We start from the raw sequence: 22,307 nt of genomic DNA, 5'->3' as shown, positions 1-22,307 counted from the left end.
AAACTCTGGGCTCCAAACCCCGCAAAGGCCAGCTGCGTGCGAGTTAGGCTCTGGAAAGAAGATGCCAGACACATCTCCCAGCCCCTTTCCTGAGAACCCGAACGCCGGCGAGGGAGAAGCAGGAAGCCCCAGCAGCCTCACCTGTACTCGGCGACGCCGCCCGCGTGCTTCTTCATGGCCGTTTCAGAGCTCATCCCGTAGAAGAGCTTGAGTTTCTGTCCGTTCCGCTCGATTACTTCTCCCGCACATTCGGTGTGGCCTGAGAACATCCCTCCTAACATGACAAAATCAGCTCCGGCTCCTACGCCCCAAGGATGGATACAAAGGGAGCAACAGAGAAAGAGATGAGGCAATAAGGACTAGCAGAAAGAGCTCGGTGGTTTCCCAACACGTCCCCTCTCCTCCGCTCGAGCCACAGGAGAGGCTCTGCCTTTCTCCTGAAAACAGGGAGCCGGCTCAGCAGGGACATGGACGCTAGCAGCACATGGGCCCTCTAGCAGGTTGGTGGTCAATAGACTAGAAATGCTTGATGGTTATTAATGACTAATGATGACATCTTCTATACAGAAGCCTAACGCCCTAAGATTCAGGTGGACATCGGGCACCTGAGGCATCTTAGAAAGCATGCTGTCTACTCTTGTACTTAACAGTTAACTCCTCTACAACGTCCCCATGGGGCTTCGGAAGCTCTGGACTCTGACACTCTCTGTACTTACAGATCGCAAGAGACTGGCCTCTGCGCCAGAGATGGGCTGCAGGAGAGAAACCACGGTGTGCACTGGGTAAAACTCAACCTGCACCCCGACTGGGATGAGCACGGGGCTCTAGAGTCAATGTGTTATACCTGCCACTGAAGGACTGTAATTTCCAGAATAGCTACAGGGGAGATGGGGCTCTTGGAACTGCCTTTGCAGGCTGTGTGGGAGCAGGAGCAGGGCGGCTGCTCACCCCCACTTGTAGCAAACAGTAGACAGAGAACAGCCAGCTGTCTCTGGAATACGTGCAAGAAGTAGCCAGGGAGGGTGACACGAGCCTGTAATCTCAGTATTTGGGAAGCTGAGACAGGAGGTTTGCAAATGAGGCCAGCCCCAGTGACTTAGGCCTTCAGCAACTAAGCGAAACCCCATTATAAAATCTAAAAAATAAGCCAGGTGTGGTGGCGCACGCTTGTAACCCCGGTACGTGGGAGGTTGAGACAGGAGGATCATGGTCTGCAGCCAGTCAGCTGCTTAGTGAGGCCCTCTGCAACTTGGTAAGACCCTGTTTCAAAATGAATAAAAAATGGGGCTGGGATGTAACCCAGAGGCAGAATGCCCCTGGGTTCAATCTCCAGTACCACAAAAAATAAAGCTATGGTTATAGTCCAGTGGTAGGATGCTCCTGGGTTCAACCCCCAGTTACAGAAGTCGCCATTCCTCATCCTTTTCTAGGGTAATGGAAAGAGGGCTCTTCATCAAAATATTCAGTGATATGGTTTGAATGTATCCCCCCCCAAAAAAAAAGTCCATGTGCTGGAAATCTCCAGTTTCACATTTATATTAGGAGGTAGGCTTGGGGAAGGCGCTTACACAAGATGGGAGTGGGACCCCTCTGATGGCATTAGCGGCTTTGTGAGAGGAAGAGACCTGAGCTCAGAGCTTGTTCTGATGCCCCCTGCCTTGTTTGGATGAAGCAAGAAGACCCTCACCAAAAGCCCAGAAGATGCCACCTCTGTGCTCCTGGATTCTCTGGCCGCCTTAGCCTTGAGCCAAATAAACTTCTATTCTTATAAACTACCCAGACTTGGGTATTTTGTTACAGCAACAGAAAATGGACTAAGCCAAGCCATTAAGAAACTGCTATAACTTTCCCTAGGGTTTCTACTGAAGGTCACATTTAGAAGATAGAGCTGGATTAAGTAATTCGGAGAAAAGGAACAAAGCCCTCAGTAGGAGGAGAAAACAGAGGAAGCCAGAAAAGTGGCCTTGGCCTCTTCCCTCTGTCATTTTAACATGTAGAGGGCCACGGAGTGTGTACCGCTTCAGTCCCTTCCCCAAACAGCCATGTTCTGCAGGGCTGGCATTCTAAGGGTTGGGGGATAACTGGTCTCTGGCCTGAAGATCACAAACACCCATAGCACAAACAGAACCACCCAGTGCTTGTGGCAGTGCCCAGATACTCTCGCCTCTTAACACTCATCTCCTTTTCTAATCAGCATTTCCCTGGCAAGCTCCCTCTCCCTCTACCAGGGCTCTGCACAGGCACCCGGCACTTACTGGAAGGAGGGTGGGGGAGGGAGACACCCTGGGGGCTGTTAGCTACAAGGTGCCTTCTCAATGATCAGTCACTTTATAGTGTGGCCAGCCAGCCCCTGCTCTCAACACAGGACATGGAAAGTATTACAGGGAGCCCAAGGTTGGCCTCGGCCCTCTTGACATAAGGTAGGAACACTGGAATAGAGAAAGCGCCCTATCTTCCCTTCTGTTGCTAAGATCTATGATTAGAAGGGATGATCACAGTTTTATGATATTCTTTGGGCTGTTATAAAGCAGCTAGAATGCCCCTGGGTTCCAGCTCCAGTACCAGAAAAAAAAAAATGGAATTCCTAAGATAGCCACACACAAATATTTTTGCTGCCACCAGAAAAGGGTAGGGACAGGGGAACCTGGTTTTTCTTTTTTTTTTTTCTTTTTTTTTTTTTAATTCCTGCTGGAACCCAGAGCTCCCAGTTAGGTTTGGAGCCCCACACTACGCAGCCAGCCCTAGCTTCTGCATTCTGCACAGGTTGAGGGCTTGGCGGCTTCCCCATTTTACTGCCCACTGAGATGCTGGACAGTCTGGTTTCTTCCCCCCAAAAGACCCGGCGGCTGCATTTGCTGTGACAACCCTCAGGATTACAGTGGACACTGCTGCCCCCTAGTGGTAAGCAGCTCCTCAAACTCCAGAGAAATTGGCAGCTGGGACTCTGCCTTCCTTAGGTTGAGTCAAAAGAGCCCCCTTGGGCCTTGGCATGGTGCAATCCCAGTACCAAGGAGGCTGAGACAGGAGGATTTACAGGTTCGAGGCCAGCCTCGGCAACTTAGCAAGCCACTTAGCAACTTGGTGAGACCCTGTTTCAAAATAAAAGGGCTGGGGTGGGGCTCAGAGGTAGAATGCCCCTGGATTCAATCCCCAGTACCAAGGGGGGGGGGGTCTGCCTTGGGGCTAGGGGCATAACTCAGTGGCCAGGTGCTTGCCTGGCATGTGTGAGGCCCTGGGGTCCATCCTCAGCACAAAGGGAAAAAAAGGAAGCCCCGTGTGTGAATTGTCCTCTTTCATAGGTCCTTTTTCTAGTCCAGAGACTGTGGCTTCACGCCCTCCTGGCCTGTAGCTTGTCACCCCCAACCCCGATCTCCTGGGCGCCTGGCCTACTGTGCTGCGGACCAGCACCGAACAAGGCCAGGATTTCAGCCGGTAGGGCATGCGACTCTGGAAGAGAACCCGCTGGGCAGGCCCAGAACTTCCCCAGCTGCCCCTCCTCACCCAGCCTCCCTCCCTCCCTCTGCACCAGGCCCCTCCTTACCAAAGGCCTTGGCAACGTCTCCTGGGCAGGTGCAGCCTCCGTCCTTCAGAGGAAAGAACAAGGGCAGGATGTGAGCGCCTGGGGCCAGCCGCTGTGCCCTCTGCAGGGTGATCCGGCGATGGGAGCACCTGGGGCTGTGCCCTCAGCCCGGCACGGGTTCCTGGCCTAGTCTGCACCACTGCGTATTGTATCGCACCCTCCACTCCCCAAGTCCCACCCAGTTCTCTAATCCCCAAATCCCCACACACCCGCCCCTCAGGCTCAGGCACCCTGTTTAAGGGGCAGGAGGCGGCAGTGGCCACGGAGCTAAAGAAAGTCCTTGTCCTCTGACCACCATTACCCCTGCACAACCATTCTCTCTCAGGAGTCGCCTCCTCCTCCCCCGGCCTGGAATGAGGCAAGATTTATTTAGTACAAGGGCTAGATTATTTTAAGAGCTGCGGAAAGGACATGGGGTCGGGTCCTTTATCTCTGCAGCCACCCCAGGCGTCTCCTGTTCTTTGTGTGCTGTACCCAGTTACCGAAACACCAGACACCCGTCCTCGACACCCACTCTGCCCACGCACAGCACAGGCCGGGCGGCTCAGCGCACGGCGCTCACTGTTACCTGGGGCTGCAGCTCCGGGATTCAGCGCCAAGGGTTGTGTTTACCCCCCAGCGACACAGGACACGGTTCCTAGGAGGCAGAGCTCGCCCTGCTTCTTACAAACACATTATGCCGATGCCAAGTGCCCAGGTCCCCGCCCACTATGCCCCGGGGTGAAGTTCGAGGAGGAAAAGGAGGGCACCGTGCTCTGGAGGGACAGCCAGACAGCCAGGAACAGCAAAGGGTGAGGGAGAGAGACGTAACAGTCCGGGAGAGTGTGATGGCGACAGAGACCAAAGTTTGGTATGGGTCCAGGAGAAATATAAGAACTCGGGGGGACCCATCTGTGCAGGGGCCAGGCCCACTTTGGGAAGGACAGAGAACACAGGTCCCCTGAGACTGCCTTGGGCGACCATTTGCAGGACCTGCCAGCACCTCTGGAGTCAGAGGGCGTCCATGCAGAGCCAGGGGAAACCACTCCATCAAAAGCACCTTGCAGAGCCGGGCGTGGTGGCGCACGCTTGTAATCCCCGCGCTTGGGAGGCAGAGACAGGAGGATCGCAAAGGTTCGAAGCCAGCCTCAGCTACTTAGTGAGGCTCTCAGCAACTTAGTGAGACCCTGTTTCCAAATAAAGTATAAAATAGGTCTGGGAGTATAGCCCAAAGGTAGAAAAGCCCCTGGGTTCCACTCCTAGTACCACCAAAAATTAAAAAATTAAAAAATTAAAAAATTAAAAAAAGCATCTTGCCCTGAGGTGGACACAAGTCTCCGTGGCTCAAAACTCTCTTCCCAGCAGTTTATGAGTCCCATCATCCCAGCGAAGCTCAATCCCTGCTTCATTACTTCCTGCAGTTATGATCAGAAGGGTGGTGTAAAGCCTTGGTCTTGCTTTTTACCATTTTCTCACTGCGATTGTTTCCTGGATCAAGTGTGGTGTTCTCCTGTGGCTTCACGAACCTGCAGGAGCCGTGGGGCACGGAGGCCTGGCTGGCCTGGAGGCTGTTCCCCAGTGTAGAGTATCCAACCAAAGCCCTCTGTGCGAAGACTGGCATAGGGCTTGTGGTTCTAAGCACCTCCAAGCTCCTGCATGGCTTTCTCTTTTAAAAGTACAACTTCCATATGCCCTTCACTTGCCTGTCAATTAAACTTTCTAGGGTTTTATCTCTTTATCAAAAGCAGCTCTTCACCACAGGGCCTCAAATAGACTGAGAAAACTCCTGCTGTCATTGGAATAGGTCCCTGGAAATCTGACCTTGAACACTTTGTGTGTGTGTGTGTGTGTGGTACTAGGGGTGGAACCCAGGGGCTTTTCTACCTCGTGCTATACTCCCAGACCTATTTTATACTTTATTTGGAAACAGGGTCTCACTAAGTTGCTGAGAGCCTCACTCAGTAGCTGCGGCTGGCTTTGAACCTGTGCGATCCTCCTGTCTCAGCCTCCCAAGCGCTGGGATTACAAGTGTGCGCCACCACTCCCAGCTGACCCTGAACACTTTTGTTCACGCACTGCAAGTAGCTGTAGGTATGCTCAAGTTTCTCACGTGGGCTCTCAAAAGAGCTACAATGTGGTTGGTGGTGAGGTCTGATTCGAATGTCCCATGTCACTGGGACAAGAAAGTGAGCCTTTCTTTTCTCTGGATGAGCAGAGAAGCCGGCAGTTAGTATGACTGCGTGATGTGCAGCAGAGAGGACACTGTATTTGCAGTACCACCTGGGTGCACTGTCTGCGTGCACTTATGAAATGGGCGCTGTCCCCCCAAAATCCAGAACACACCATTAGCTGTATGCCATCCCACTTCCCACGATGCCTCAAGACAGAGCACTCTGTGCCCTCCCAGCATTTATAAGTACTTTCCAAACATTGGTCAAAAGCATCCTTTCCCATTCTCAGGAGACAGAGGGTACCCTCCTACAATCCATGACACACCTGTACCTTCACACAGAAAAAGTCCTACCTGCAGGAAGGTTGCTTTCTAAGAGTACAATTTGGCTACTATTTTGCCCTGTGCAAATACTCAATACCATAGTTTCCCAGGGTTACTTATTTTGTTTTTCGAGACTGTTAACATTATATTCAGGAACCAAAGGCATTCTGTGACATGAGCGGGTGATTTGTGAATTGTCAGCATGCCTAGAGAGGAAAGAGTTCAGGCGCCTACTAAGAGCCTTACCACTCACGACCAACGTACTAGTACATTTTTCTACTCAAATACCACGAAGACCTGAAGATGGCACTTTGCAAATGGAAGGAAAATTACTCTCAGGAAAGGTAGAGTGACTTTCCCAAAGCCACACAGCTATAAAAATGGGAAAAAAAAAATAAAAGATTAGAGCTGAGTATAGCTCACATCTGTAATCCCAGTACTTGGGAGGCAGAGATGGGAGGATAGCAGGTTCATGGACAGCCACAGCAAGGTAGTGAGACCCTCAGCAACTCAGTGAGACCCTGTTTCAAAACTAAAAATAAAAAGGGCTAAGGCATAGCTCAGAGGTAGAATGCCCCTGGATTCAACCCCCAGTATTCCCTGCATCCCAATGTGCATGTGTGGGAACACACACATGACTAGGACCAGCGGTTATCTTGAAGGTAGCATTTCTGATAATATGCGTTTTTTTTTTTTTTATGTTTATCTCTACTACTAGCTTTTACAAGGTGAAGCATTTTTTTTTTTTAAACAGTACTGGGAATGGAACTCAGGGGCATTCTACTTTCAAGCTATACCCCCAGTCCTATTTTTTAGTCTTTATTTTGAAACAGGGTCTCACTAAGTTGCAAAAGGCCTCACTAAGCAGCTGAGGCTGGCCACAAACCGCGATCCTCCTGTCTCAGCCTCCCAAATGCTGAGATTATAAGTGTGCGCCACCATGCCTGGCTTTCAAGGTGAACTTTTCAAGCCACAAAAGGAAGGAAGGAAGGAAGGAAGGGAGGAAGGGAGGGAGGGAGGGAAGGAGGGAAGGAAGGAAAGAGGGAAGGAGGGAAGGAATGCAGGCAGGCAGGCTATACATTTGACCAGGTCCTTCTAACTATGATGTGATTTTAAAAAAAAGTTTAACTGCCCACCCCTTCATCTTTGCCTATGGGGTATGGAGTTTTCCACTCTCTGCCTCTCTGAAGCCTGTGTGGACCACCAGGAATGTGAACACAACTCCAGCCCAGCCTGTGGGGCACCGGCCCTGCTGCAGGCTCCCTCCGGTGGGGCTCCCTGCCGAGCCTCAGGGCTCAGATGTGCTCATTCAGCAGTGAACACGTGAAATGAGACAGCTGGAAGGAAACTGGACAAAGTGGTGGAATCCAAAATATCTGCTGGGAGCCGGGCGTGGTGGCACACGCTCGTAATCCCAGCATTCGTTCGTAATCCCATCATTCGGAAGGCTGAGACGGGAGGATCGCGTTTGGTGGGCAGCCTCGGCTACTACTTAGTAAGGGTGTTTGCGACTCAGTGAGACCCTGTTTCAAAATAAAGAATAAAAAAATAGGGCTGGGGGGTGTAGCTTGGAGGTAGAATGGCTCTGGGTTCCATCCCCAGTACTAAAAAAAAAAAAAAAAAAAGCCTGCTTCCTGTGGGGTCAGGACTATTGGGAAGTGGGGGAGACCTGCCTGAGAAGTTCTGCTGGACAGAGTAACTGCCAGCTGCTTTGAACCTGCAGCAGATCAGAAGCCCTGAGCAGGATCCTCTGTAGGGTGTGTGAACTTCATCTGGTCTTCAGACCACAGAGTGAACACTCCTAATCAGCCACCATTTATGAGAATCAGTACCCGTGGTGCCCAGGTAAGCTCGTAAGGGCCGCCTTCCTGGAGCACGAGCCCCACAGGCAGGCCTGGGCCGTCGCTGTCCCTTGCTGCCACCTGAAAGTGAGATGTTCCAGCAGCTGACCTGGCCCTGGCACCCAGCCGGCGCGGCTGAGCTTCTACTGCATAGCCAGAGGTTCTTGGGCTTTGGCACATGGGGGGATCACCTGGAGAGCTTATTCAAACAGATCCCTGGAGATTCTCAGTAGGTCAGGTTTGGGGAAGAACCCAAGAAGGTCCAACGAATTCTCAGTTGATAAGGATGCTGCTGGTCTGGGCACAATGCTTAGAGAGAGAGCTGCTGATATAAGCTATCCATCAAGACAGGGCAATCCTAATGGGCAGCTTATATCAGATATCCCTATACCGGGGTATCTTGAGTTTTGCCTCTACACAGGCGAGATGGATGGATGTAAAATCTCCATTAGAAGATGCCATGCAAAGGGATCCTAAGTTGGTTCCAGTCACTGTCACCTGAGATACACACAGAGCCTCCACGACACCCTACCCCAATCTTTGGTCAAGCAGTCTTCTGAACTGAGCAAGTGTAGTTCCCAGAAAGACCTAAGTGTGGTGTCTCAGAGTAAGCATGTCATAAACCGTTACCAATGTGACCTCCACTCTGACGATGTGGTCATCCAAGGAACGTATGTGATACAGGGTTCCGACTTTGAGGCTCTTGATGCTGGACATAAGAGTAAATGGGGACTTGAGGCTCATCACGCATGAGACTTTTGGGAGCCAGCACCTGAAAGAGGCTCCGGCAGCAGGGTGGGCCGGGAATGTCTGTGTATAGATCCCTGGTGGTCTCAGGCAGCCAGTAAGACAAGGCTGCGGGAGGGACGTGATACCCCTGGCAGACCAGAGCGCGGCGGCTCCAGGGACACGTGTACACTTACTTAGCAAAAGTGAACTGACCGCTCCGTCAGCCTGGACAGCTAAGTGCTGAATAAATGTGTTAGCCTGAGCCAGTGGCTGAAAGTGCGCTGAACAGGGGGTCTAGGAGCTGCCACTGACCATTTACTATCCCAAGGTGAGATAGTAAGCCTTAGGTCATCTACTCTACCTCCGAGCACACTAGATGCCCAATAACTGCTTAATGAATGAATGGATAAGTACATGAAGAAAGAAAGAAAGAAAGAAAGAAAGAAAGAAAGAAAGAAAGAAAGAAAGAAAAGAAAGAAAGAAAGAAAGAAAAAGTTAAAGGAAAGAAAGACAGATGAGCAAACAGGAGTACACGCCAGGCATGGCAGCACATGTCTGCAACCTTAGTACGTGGGAGGCTGAGACAGGACAGCCTCAGCAACTTAGAGCTTGCTTGAAAATAAGAACTAAAGAGAGCTGGGGATATACCTCCAAGGTAGAATGCCCATGAGTTTAATCCCCAGCACTGTAAAAGAAAAAAAATGAAAGGAAGGAAAGAAGGAAGGAAGGAAAAAGGGAAAGAAAAAAAAAGGAAAAGAAATAGGGGCACAGACAACCTGCACCTGAAGTCAAGTCACTTTAGTTCTTATAAGGCTCAAAGGAGACGCGGTGCACGTAGGAGTTTGAAGAGTATAATACCCAAGAGCAGGTGGAGAAATCAGCCCTCAGAAAACTGATGCTGAGCCAAAATCAACATGGCACCATGCCACAAAGATGATTGCATAAGTTCTTACTTTGAGGTTTTTTTTTAATCACCTATCTATTGAATGTGGGAACCTGGCCTAACAACCACAGAGTGAGAAGGTCAGAGAGTTTAATATATTCAGTACAAGTCAGCATCATCATACAGCAACTAAAAATAGGCCATTGCTTCAAGTTCATAAGATATGTATTTGTATGTATATACATATAATATCCAGATAGCCTGCCTTTCATATCTGAGTTTCAGATTTGTAGATTCAACCAAAATGGATAAAAAAGTGTAAGAAAAATTTGCATCTATACTGAACATGTACAGCCCACCACCTCTGAACTGCCCTTGCTATTTCCAGCTGAGCACTGGTGGCACCTGCTGCCATGGCCTGCTCCCTCCTGGTCCGCCACCCTCCCCTGGCTGTGTGCTTCTGCTCTTCACCCCTCATCCACTCTTAAGGCTCCCATGACCTATGGGCCACTAGCTCCCAGGTCTCCAGCCCTCAGACCCAATGCTTAATGAGTTTCCTCCTGCATGTCCCTAGAGTACCTCAAAGCCAACACACCCCAAAGGGACCCCACACTGACCCCCACACCTCTTCCCTTGCAGCCAGCGCATTTCCCAGAGGACCAGGAGGCAGGGTAGCAGCAGGCTCCTCCTCACCGACTGGTTCCTAGACACCAATCCACTGTCTACGTGTGTTTAATTCCACCTCTAACCATCCCAACAGCTCCCTCTTAAGTCCCTGCATTTCTGATCCTCCCCAAGGCAGCCAGTTCCATGTTTCTAAGAGGCAAATCCATCCACTCTGCACACTCTTGCTCAGACCTCTTCAAGAACTCCTGAGTGCTCTCAGGGGAAAGCCCCAGTCTTTACCATGGTGGCCCCGCAGTTCTCGCCCATACTTGTCCTGACCCTCCATCTCCTGCTACCCCCTGGCTCACCTCCCTGACAGCTTGACTGTGAGAATTTTCAACATGTCACCCTCTCGTGCTTCCATAACTTTTTTTATGGGAGTGAAACTGGAGATTGAACCCAGAGGCATTTTACCTATCAGCTAGACCCCCGGTCCTATTTTTTTATTCTTTATTTTGAAACAGGGTCTAAGTTGCAGAGGGTCTCACTAAGTAGCTGAGGCTGGCTGCGAACCTATGATCCCACTGTCTCAGCCTCATAAACGCTGGGATTACAAGCCTGCGCCACCATGCCCGGCCCCAATGCTTTTCAATTCCCTTCGTCTGGAAAATTCCATCAGGTCTCCGTTATGCATTCAAGGTAAGCTCACCCAGCTACAGGCTGAACTCTGTCCCTCTGGAAATTCACACACCGCCACCCTAACCCTCCGTACTTTAGGATGTGACCTAACTCACCAAGCGCCATGTGAATGTATGTCCTTATCACTTGGAACTAATTATGGGGTGAGACTACAACGCACCAGTAAAAATATATTAAAAACCAGGCATGATGGTGCACGCTGTAATCCCAGCACTTGGGAGGCTGAGACAGGATGACTGCAGGTTTGAGGACAGCCTCTGCAAGAAGAAAAACCTAGTGAGACCCTATCTCAAAATAAAAATAAAATAGGTTTGAGGGTATAGTTCCAAGGTAGAACGTCTCTAAGTTCAATCTCCAGTCCCCCCACCCGCCCCCCAAAAAAGAAAAAAGAATATGACCTTATTTGGAAGTAGAATTTTTGCAGGTTATGATAACATCATCTTGGAGTGGGGTGGCCCCTAATTCAACAGGACCAGTGTCCTGATAAAAGGGAGAGGTTTGCATGCGCACGCACACACACACACCCCGCCAGGTGCACACTGGAGTCCAGGCACCACATGCCCAGGGCCCAGCTCCCGTCCTGGTGCCTGCAGGGTGCACACGGCCAGCCCGCGCACTGATCTGGGATTTGTAGCCTCTTGAATTGCCAGACACCACCTTTGCATTGTCAGTGGTGGTATTTAACAGCCCTGTAAACTGCCCCGTGGCCTCTGTGCTCAAGTTCCCCATTAGACAACCTACTGCCTCGTATTGTTACTGACAGCTGGGCTGCGCCCACTGCAGAAAACACAGATAGCAATTTGGTGCCACTGTGACCACAGTGCCAGAGGGAAGCCGAGAAGCAGGACTCCCCGGGGCCCGGGCCAGGCCTCCCTGTGGTCCGCAGAAGCTCCCAGCACACCCGCCCCCCTGCCCTCTGGGAGACTCACGGAGATGATGTGGCCCTTGAGACCGTGGGCGGAGTCTGCGCACTCGATCACGGCGCTCAGCTGTGGGTAGCCCACCCCGGTCTTGGTGCGGGTGGTGCACACGGAGCCTGCACAGAGGAAGGGGGACCCCAAAGAGAGACAGTAACACACGTCAAAATGTGACATGCACTGAGCCCCATTGCCTTCCCGAGATGAACTCGGGAGCAAGGGCTGCAGCTGAGCACAGGGAGCAGATGAGCTGGCTGCACTCTTCCTACCCCTCACCCCTCCTCAGCTCTGTCCTGTCGGTGTACCAGCCTCGGGTCCCCATCCACCCTGGACCTTAAGGCGGGCTTCCATTTCAGCACCCACACCAGCTCGTGAACACCCTCCTGCCTCAGCTGCCTTCCTTTCCCGTGATCAACCACAGCTCGCACTGTGTTCCCCCAGTCAGGTCCACGGGGAGCACAGGCACCCTGATTCTAAGTCTCCTGTCCCCTTCAAGCCTGCCCCCCACCCAGCCAGTTAGCACCCCCATACACTCACTACCCCAGTCAGCTAGATCAAACCCCACCTGCAGCCCTCCTCTCTCACTTCTCACTTCTCCCTGCTGCCTACCACTGACTTTTCAGTCCCTGGGACAGGGCAAGCTTCTGTCCACCGTACAAATGCTCTCTTTTTCTCTCTCTGTTTTCTGCTCTCTCTCCTGTCTGTCTGTCTCTCTTTTCCTCTAGATCTCATCTTTCAGACCGCATCTTAAATGTCACTGTACCAATAAGGTTGTTCCTGTTTCTTCCAAGAAGCAGCATTTCAGTACGTATTTGTGTAAGAAAGCTGCGGATCTATTTTTCTTCGCTGGGTTGTGAGCTCCCCGGGTCTTCACACTGCTGTCTACCCCATGTTGAGAAAGAGCCTGATGTGCAAGCCGGGCACCATAAATAGTCACTGGGAGGATGTACGACCTCCAGACAGAACAAGTCAGCACACCCCGGCTCCGGTGTCATCCCTAGCTCAGCTCCTCCTGTGGAGCCCACAATGGGGTGCTCCGGGACCAGCATATGGGCAGAGCAGAGTTACTGTTCCACTGGCTCAGAGCGCTGGAAACTATGGTGATTGAGCGGCTTCGTGAAAACACCGCTCTGACGCAGCAGCGTTGAACACCTCCCCGGGTCCGGGAAGCTTGCGGAGCTTAGGAGCCTATGGGGCTGTTCTTCCCAAAGTTATTTCCTCCAGGCTGATAACCAGGCTAAGTCACAACTCAATTCAGGGAATCCTCAGCCTCAAGCAGCACCTGCCCGGACTTTGGCTTCTGGTCTGCTTTCTCAATGGTGTCTTTTGGGTGGGAGATTTTTGCTGTTGTTTTGCTTGTGGCTGAAATCCATGTTTTCACATTCACGTTCTGAAACCAGGACCTCAGGTTCCAACCACCTCTGAGCCCGATTAGAAGGTGCCTGTGTCTGAAAGTTCAGTGATGCTTCCAGACGAATGGGCTTTGAACTCAGAAGACTGACCCCCTGCTCAGTCACCCGGTTCCCCACAGCGCCCTCTGCTGCCCCTGCAGGTCTTACCTGGTCCAACTCCCACTTTGATGATATCGGCTCCGGAGAGGATGAGCTCTTCCACCATCTCTCCCGTCACCACGTTGCCTGCCTGAGACAGAAAGGACACAGCTCACAGTCACGAGCATCGCCCGTGGCTCGGGCTCAGTGAGGCCCTCCACACCTGAGCACCGGTCCCGAAGCCACCAAGGCACGAAAAGACGACACCAGACTCCATTCCTGAGCTGACTTAAGTCTGAAAGTACATGGCCCAGAGTGTTTCCTGGGTTTCCTTCTCTTCTGAAGAGGATCAAGAACCCGACACCTGGAGGAAAGCTGCCAGGTGAGCTGAGCCATGAGAAGATCCAGAAATGGAGAAATCAGAAGCGTAACAGCCCGAGAGTCAGGGTCAGGAACTTGACCATCTCAGCAGTGGAAAAAACAAAATGTTCCAGGGCACCCAAATACATTAAGTATGCAAAGAAACGCTCACCGAGTTGATTAAAATTCTTATTGCTGCTCATAAAATGCTTCTGAGAAGCCATATTTAATGGTGCATTCCTATGATCCCAGCTACTCAAGAGGCTGAGGCGGGTGGATCGAAAGTTCAAGGCCAGGCCGGGCAACTTAGTGAGACCCTGTCTCAAAAGTAAAATAAAAAGGGCTGGAGGTGCAGCTCTGCCTACCATTTATAAAGTCTTGGGTTCGATTGGCAGTACCACAAAGCAAAAGGAATAATGATCTTCATAGCTTGCAAAACCTCTTAAGAATCTCTATGGAACCCCAGAGAGCTAGGTTTGGAAAACTCCTGGTCTTCTCACAGTTGAGAAGATACCCGAGTGTCCTGCCCCAGGGCTGCGGTTCCCCTCCAGCTCTGAAAGGGCAGATGAGCCCTGAGGGACCAAATGTCATCGGCATGCGCTCCGCTTATAGAGCACAAAGCTTTGGCCTAAGAATAAACACACACTCCAGGAAGTGGCAGAAGCTATCAACCATGAGGATGCATCTGGCTTGGAAACAGTACAAGATCTTTTGCTGCAGGAATCTGAGAGCACAAAAATAGTCCTTTTTATTACAACTGACTGCCCTGTGGATTCTTCAGCTAGCACACGGGATACTTGGCGAGATGCCCTGATGGAGTTTCTACAACCACGCAAAATGTATCCCTGCTCATTCTACTTCACCGAAGCTCAAGCGTCTTTTCACTGAATTGGTTCCCCTCTCGGGAGGGCATTTTCTTTTTTAACCTCGACAAGCTGACTTCATATAAAAGGTGACTAGGCAGGCACCAAGCTACTTTAATGACAAACACCAGCTGATCATGGAAAATGGCAGCCAGCCAGGAAAGAGGACCAGAGGTGGGCTCGAGAGTTAAAGCTCTACCGTCCAAAGAATCTTGAATACTTGTGATGGCATTAGAGTGGGGGAAAAAGAGCTGTCTACACAAAAATTAAATAGTCACATACATATAAGCACATACACCCATACAATCAACATAAACATGTGCTATTATGACCAAAGGTAACTAACCTTCACCTAACGAGAACGGTTATGAATCTGTAAGAAAACTGCCAGCACCTCACAGAGACAGCACCAAAGAACAGCCACAAGCTAATAAAAGAAAGCAATATGGCTACTAAAAGGAGGGGGAAATGTTGAGCCTCACTAATACTCAAAATTAAGGTAACGCGATGGTATTACTTTTCACTTAATAAATTATCGGGAGTCGCAAACACTAGTGCTAAAGAGAAAATATCAGAGAGACTCTCTGCTGGTGGGATGCCTATTTTAGCAGCAGTTTTCCTGGAAAGCGATTTGCCCATATAGGAGAAATGCAAAAATAGGCCCGTCTTTTGATCCAATCGTTCTATTTTTAAGATTCTTTCCTGAGGAAATCATCATAAATCAGGACGAAGATTTGACTACACGGAAGTATCATGTATAACAGTATAAAACTGCAAGTACATTCCCCCAAATAGGAATGGTTCAACAACTCATGGCGCATGCATGTGATGTTGGGGTTTTATTGGGGAGGGTTTATTTTGCAGAGCTAGGAATGAAGCTCAAGGCCTTCTCACAGGCCAGTCAAGGGTTCTATCACGGGGCCATACCCCAGCCCCATTTATTTTTATTTATTTGAAAATAAAAATTTTTTCTTTATTTTTCTTTCTTTATTTCTTTATTTTTATTTATTTATTTGGTGGTACTGGGGTTCCTGGAAGCCCTTCTGCCTCCAGGCTACACTCCCAGACCTATTTTTACATTTTTATTTGGAAACAGGGTCTCCTAAGCCAGTGCGCGCGGCGGGCTTCGAACCTGCGCGATCCTCCTGTCTCTGCCTCCCAAGCGCGGGGATTACAAGCGTGCACCACCACGCCTGGCTCCATGTGGTATTTTTAGAGTGGGAAAAATCTATGCATGCGTGCGTGCGTGTGTATGTAAAAAAGACACCAAAATGCTAACAAATTATATCTAGGTAAAGAGACATTATCTGACTTTTCATGGTTTTTTTTCTTTTAACTTTTTCTGAATTTAACAGTAGGAAGTGAATTCTATTATAATTAAGTGGAGGAGAGAAGAGTCTGGGTTTTGTTTTGTTTTGTAATATAGTATAAACCCAGTACCTCAGGAAGAACTGAACAGGAGGACCTGAGAAACAAGATTTGATCTCTCGTTCACATTCTTCCTCACCAATGACTTGCTTAAAAAATTTAAGTTAATAGAACTTAAAAGGAACAACTCTAAGCCCCCACAATCTCATTTAATCCAGATTGGCTTTTCCCCCCACTCTGGTACCACCTACAGAATGTGTTTGCTTTAAGGTGCTGGGGGTTGAACCTTGGAATAGTCTACCACTGAGCTATACTCCCAGCCCTATTTTATTTTTATTATTATTATTATTATTTATTTTTGTGGTACTAGGAATTGAACCCAGGGGCATTCTACTTCTGAGCCACACATCCAGCCCTATATAATTTTTATTGATTATCTATTTTTGTGGTACTAAGGATTGAACCCAGGGGCATTCTACCTCTGAACTACACTCCTATTCTTCTTTCTTTTTCCTTCCTTTTTTTCTTTTCTTCTTCTTTTTTTTTTTTTTTTTTTTTTTTTTTTTTGCGGTACTGGAGATGGAACCCAGGGGCGCATTGTACCTCCAAGCTACACCCCAGCCCTATTTTTTATTCTTTATTTTGAAACAGGGTCTCACTGAGCTGCGAAGGGCCTTGCTAAGTAGCTGAGGCTGTCTGAGAACTGCAATCCTCTGGTCTAGCCTCCCGAAGGCTGGGATTACAAGTGTGTGCCACCATGCCTGGCCCTATTTCATTTTTTACTTGGAAACAGGGTCTTGCTGAGTTGCTAAAAGTCTGAGTTTTATTTTTCATCTTGTAAAAGGGTCTCCCTAAGTTTCTGAGGACCTAAGTTGCTGAGGCTGGCCTTGAACCTACAATCCTCCTGTCTCAGCCTCCCACGTACTGGTGTCGCAGGCATGTACGCTACTCCTGGCTCAGATCATTTTATTTTCAAGAGCCTACTGTGGACAATGTAACTCAGCTCACAAAGGTGGTACACTGCTCAGTGACCCTGGGGTCCTCAGCAACTCCCCTCCCCTGCATGGCTCACAGTCCAGACATGGTCACTGATTCTGAGTGGGAAAACCCAGGGTGGTTATAAAATGCCTCAAACAGGACCACACCACAGGACCGCTGGGGACCAGGGGACTTTTGCTCACAGGAACAAAAAGCTGCCTATTCAAGTTTGAAACTAAGCACAATCTGGATAAAGGAGATCAGGACCAAAATCAAAAACAAGAACAAGGGCACAGCACAGCCAGGCAGGGAGGGGTCCCAGGGCCCCTGGAGGTGGCCCCGGCTTGGGCAGGACCCGGAAAGCAGGGAGGAGCTGGCCTGGGTGATTAGGTGCCAAGTCTATTTTATCTTGGCAGGAAGCACCGAGTGGTGGGGGAGGCGCGGGTAGGGGATGGTCAGAATGTGCTGCAGGCGGGCGGGTCACAGGCACGTCACGTAGGCAGCCAGGACTGAAATGGGCAGGTGTTGAAATCCTCACGCTCAAGGGGAGGAGGGTACTAGAAGGGGGCGCCTCTGGGAGGTTATTCGGCAGAACTCACCTGAATAGGCCTAGTCCCTTACAAAGAGCCCAAAGAGGGGGTCCCCACCTTTCTACCATGCAAGGAGACAGTGAAAAGACGGCTGTCAATGAACCTGGCTCTCACCCGGCACCAAGCCTGCCTCCATCATGGACTTCCCGGCCTGCACAACTGGGAGAAACGAGTTTCTGATTTTTATAAGCTACCAGTTTATGGGATCTTGTAAAGTAACCCAAACAGACTACGACCAAAGTCTTCTAAACACACACATACATACTGCACACCCGCCCCATGTTTTCCAGGTTCCCTTTAGACCTCCATATCTATGGCAAAGTTCAGAAACACCTGGGGTCAGTTTCTGGACCTCCCTGTTACAGGGTTGTTTTTATTTTATTTTATTTTATTTTATTTTATTTTATTGTTGTTTTGTTTTGACACCGGGGATTGAACCCAGGGGCATTCCACCTCCATGCTACAACCCCAGCCCTATTTTTTACTCTTTTTTTTTGTGTGTGTGTGTGGGGGGTGTTGGGGAGGGAAATTCCCTAATGTACATGATGTACATTCACAGACCTATCAAAATCAATCACTAAGCCAAACATGAGAAGGAGGGAGGGGGAGGGAATGAGGAGGTAATTGAGGAAGGGCTAAATGAGCAATGTGTGTATGTATGCCTCTACCATAATGTGCCCCACCCATTAAGATGTATGACTACAGTGCACCGATATAATTTTTTAAAAATTCTTAATTTTTTAATTAACCCAGGGAGGGCCTGGCTCTCGGCGGCACTCAGTAAGTTAAGCCCTCTATTTAACAGCGATTTCTCTCTATACTGCTCTTCTTCCCACCTCCCTCCGCCCCTTTTGTATTTGCAGGAAAATTCACAAATCTAATGTTTACTGTTTAAACTCTTTTTAAGTCTATGGTTCAGCATCATCAAGTCCATTCACCCCACAGTGCAGCCCTCAACATCAAACATCTCCAGGGGTTTCCATCACCCAAACCGATCATTTATCTACCCAGTTTTTATGGGCTCTTCTGGAGCCCCCTACCAAGAAAAGCTTTCCATAGCATGGCAAAGGGCCGGGTTGGCAAGCAGGTACCAGGCTGGGCTGGGCCAGAGCAGCAAGGGTGCCACGGAGCATCAGCGCCAGTGCCTTCGCCCCAGCGAAGTGGGGCCCGGGCACTGCCCGGGCACTGCCAGGCTCAGCTTGTTTTGTGGCTCCGAGTGTTGTGCATGACGTGAGCCTCTGAGGCCGGCCACACCTTTCAGCTGCCACTCCAGAATGAAAATAGAAAAGCCAGAGGTGACAGCCCCTTGTACTTCAGGGCAACACACTGCTTGGCAGAGCCGCCTGTGGCTCTTGCAAAGAACACTGTGAGAAAGTGTCCATCAGCCAGGTGTGGTTGTGCACGCTTCTAATCCCAGCATTCAGGAGGCGGTTCGTGACAGCCTCAGCTACTTAGTGAGGTCCTCTGCAACTTAGTAAGACACTTTCAAAATAAAGAATACAGCCGGGCGTGGTGGCGCACGCTTGTAATCCCCGTGCTTGGGAGGCTGAGACAGGAGGATCCCACAGGTTTGAAGCCAGCCTCAGCTACTTAGTGAGGCTCTCGGCAACTTAGTGAGACCCTGTTTCCAAATAAAATATAAAATAGGTCTGGGAGTATAGCCCAGAGGTAGAAAGCCTCTGGGTTCCACCCCCAGTACCACCAAAAAAATAAAAATAAAAATAAAAATAAAGAATACAAAATAGGACAGGGGAGGTAGCATTATTATTATTATTTTGCAGGTCTAGGGATGGAACCCAGGGGCATTCAACCTCTGAGCTACATCACCCCCCTTTTTTTATTCTTTATTTTGAAACAGGGTCTCACTGAGTTGCCAAGGGCCTAAGTAGCTGAGGCTGTCTGCAAACTGCAATCCTCCAGTCTCAGCCTCCCAAATGCTGGGATTACAAGTGTGCACCACCACGCCCAGCCAATGGGTGTAGCTAGAAGGTCGAATGCCTCTGGGTTCCATCCCCAGACCCACCAAAAAAAAAAAAAAAAAAAAAATGTGTCCATCTCCGTTGCAGGTGGCTGGTGTGCTGAATGAGCCGCTGTCATGCGTGGAAATGCTGAGGCCATCCCGAGGCTGCTGGGGGCTCCGCTATAGTGGCCGCCCTGAGGGACACAGTGTTGGGTCTCTAGTCTAATGTCCCAACACACCTCCCCAGGACCAGGTCAGAAAGAGCCACAAGTACTAGACCCCAGGCCCAGGGAGGGACATTGACATCCCAACCCCAATAAGCCTGAGTCAGTACACGCGGCTGGCTGCGCCTGGTGTGATGTGGGATGCCCGGCCAGGGTGGTCACCTGCTCCGCACACCATACCACCTCTCGTGGGCTGTGTGCACCTCGGAAAGTCTCCTAACCTCACTAAGGTGAAGTTTCTCATGGACAGAAGTGCCATTATCCCTATTCTAAGATATGGATTAAGATAGAGGCGTCCAGCCAGGTGCTGTGGCACACACCTGTAATCCCAGTACTCGGGAGGCTGACAGAGGAGGGTCACAGGTTCAAGGCTAGCTTTGACAACTTAATAATAAACCTAGCAATTTAGTGAGACCCTGTTTCAAGCTAAACAATAAAGCAGAGCTAGGGGTGTAGCTCAGAGGTAGGAAGCGCCTGAGTTCATGCCCTAGCACCACACCAAAAAGATGAAGCGTCTGTGCAGGTGGGGTCTAAGTCAGTGGCAGAGTGTTTGCCTAGAACATGCAAGGCCCTGGGTTCAATCTCAAGCACCACCAAAAAAAAAAAAAGATAAAATAGCAGGTGTAGTGGTATATGCCTGTAATTCTAGTACTTGGGATGCTGAGACAGGAGGATCAAAGGTTCAAGGCCACACCTAGCAGCTTGGTGAGACTGTTTCAAAATCATAAAAAATTTGGGGCTGTGGGTATAGCTCATAGGTAAAATGCCCAAGGTTTTCAATCCCCAGTACCAAAAATAAGTAAATAAAGAGAAGTGCTGCTAGGGGAATAGCTCAGTGACAGAATGCCTGATTCACATCTGTGAGGCCCTGCGTTCAATCCTGACACCAGAAACAAAAACTAAAATAAAAAGAATAAAGAAATGCTCATGCACATTAGCTGCCCTTTTCTGCAGTACTTAGAATGGCTCCAAGAATGTTATTCTTGTTCCTTTCTGAAAGCTGCCAGGTCAACGGCCTTAGGATTCACTACACCCTTCTAACACCTGTACAAGGACCCTTTTCTGCCAAAGATGTTCTCCTAAAAGCACTGCTTCCCCTCACCCCGTGGGGCAAGGCTCGCCCTGCGTGACTGGGAGAAAAAGCCCAGGCTGCAAGGCGGGCCTGGCTTCCACCTCCAGCTCCGCCAGGAGCGTTGCCCAGCACCCCTTCTGTTGGGGGTTTTGTAACCATTGTAATAAGCTCAGCATTCATACGGTATCTTTCAGCTCCACAGCACCAGCTAAATGTTAATGGGCCCTCACAATGCCTCCAAAGGCCAGAAGAGAAATGGCCTTTTCCAAATCACCAAGAACCAAGGACTTTGGAGTCCTGGAGGGTTCTGAGCAAATCAAAGCTTTCAGGGGTCAGTGCAGGCACAGAATAGCTTAGGAATAAACATCCACCTTGCCAAAGTCTCCTTTCCATTGCTGGGAAACCAATATGAGCGACAAAAACACCTCCTCGGGCCAGCCAGCAGGTGCACAGAGGCCCTCGCTGTGGGAGGTGTCCAGGGGGCTGTGGGAAAGCACACCCAGCCCTCCCCTCCCCTTCTTCTTAGCAACCCCAGGCCCTGCTTTGGCAGCAATACCCATTCCCTGTCCTGTACAGCCTCCCTCCTTCCTGAACTACCCTCCCTCCCCTGGTCTTAGTCCCTAGGGGTGGCGCACTGGGCCTCTGAGCTATGCAACTTGCCTCCCTTCTCAGGAGCTGAGCCTCACAGCCAGCTCTTATGAGCATCAAACAGAGCACTCTGGGAGGGGGGGCCACCTTTAAAAGAAGTGACTGCATACTGGGCGTGGTGGCCCATGCCTGTAATCCCAGTACTTGGAAGGCTGAGACAGGAGGATCGCAGGTTCCAGGCCAGCCTCAACAATTTAGTGAGGCCTGCATCAACACAGAGGGATGCTGTCTCAAAAATTAAAATGGGGCTGGGGGTGTAGCTCAGAGGTAGAATGACCCTGGGTTCAAACCCCGGTATCCTCCCCCCAAAAATGAGGCATGCTTTCTCTTAATTTTTAAATCAAAGCAACCCTCAGCCTACCCCCAAATCCTCCTCCTCCATTTCTGGCTCTGCTCTCACAGCACATGCCCTTGATGGAACTTCCTACAAACAAACACCAGTCGGGGAATGCTGTTCTGTTTACAGAACAGCAGGCCCTCCACTGCTCTCCAACCATCGGAACCGAAATCTCCTTTACACAGGCCAGGAAAGGGAGCTTCAGAAAGGACAGTGTCCCAGTGTTCACTGGCTCAGGTTCCCGCCCTAACTTCAGGAGTGCTAAGGTCTGAATGTCTGTGTCTCGCAACTTCTGGTCTTGACACTCAATCCCTCTTGCAAGTACGAGGAGGGCTGCAGGTGTAGCTCCGTGATAGAGCCCTTGCCTAGCAGGTCCAAGGCCTGGGTTTGTTCCCCAGCAACACAAAAACATTAATTCTGGGAGGTGGGGTCTTCGGATCAGGCAATGAGGGTGGGGCCCTCGTGAATGGGATTAATGTCCTTAAGAAAGGAATCTCAGGGAATCTGCTTAACCCCTTTTCTCTTATAAAGATGCATTAAGAGGGGTCATCTATAAGGAATGGTAACACCAGACACCTGGACTCCCAGCCAGCAGAACTGTCAGCAAAAAACTTCTGTGGTTTATAAACTACCCAGTTTATGGCATTTTATGATAGCAGCCCACATGGGCTAGGAAAAAGAGCACAGAG

At 50.0% G+C, this 22,307-nt stretch overlaps 1 protein-coding gene across 2 annotated transcripts in view; it reads right to left on the bottom strand.

Annotated features, from left to right (window-relative positions):
• Nucleotides 1-22,307, bottom strand: part of GMPR (guanosine monophosphate reductase) — a gene marked incomplete at its 5' end in the record, with an annotated part of 46,640 nt that overhangs the window by 2,948 nt on the left and 21,385 nt on the right. For both annotated transcript variants that reach the window (XM_080710878.1, XM_080710879.1), the window contains 4 exons: nucleotides 142-301; nucleotides 3,542-3,584; nucleotides 11,741-11,847; nucleotides 13,288-13,369. In XM_080710878.1, coding sequence (XP_080567004.1) covers nucleotides 142-301; nucleotides 3,542-3,584; nucleotides 11,741-11,847; nucleotides 13,288-13,369 — 392 coding nt within the window. The remainder of the gene's footprint in view (nucleotides 1-141; nucleotides 302-3,541; nucleotides 3,585-11,740; nucleotides 11,848-13,287; nucleotides 13,370-22,307) is intronic.

Source organism: Muscardinus avellanarius (assembly GCF_963383645.1).
Source record: "Muscardinus avellanarius genome assembly, chromosome: 14".
NCBI lineage: Eukaryota > Metazoa > Chordata > Mammalia > Rodentia > Gliridae > Muscardinus > Muscardinus avellanarius.
The sequence above is the reverse complement of the archived record's forward strand: the minus strand, read 5'-3'. Positions and strand labels throughout refer to the sequence as shown.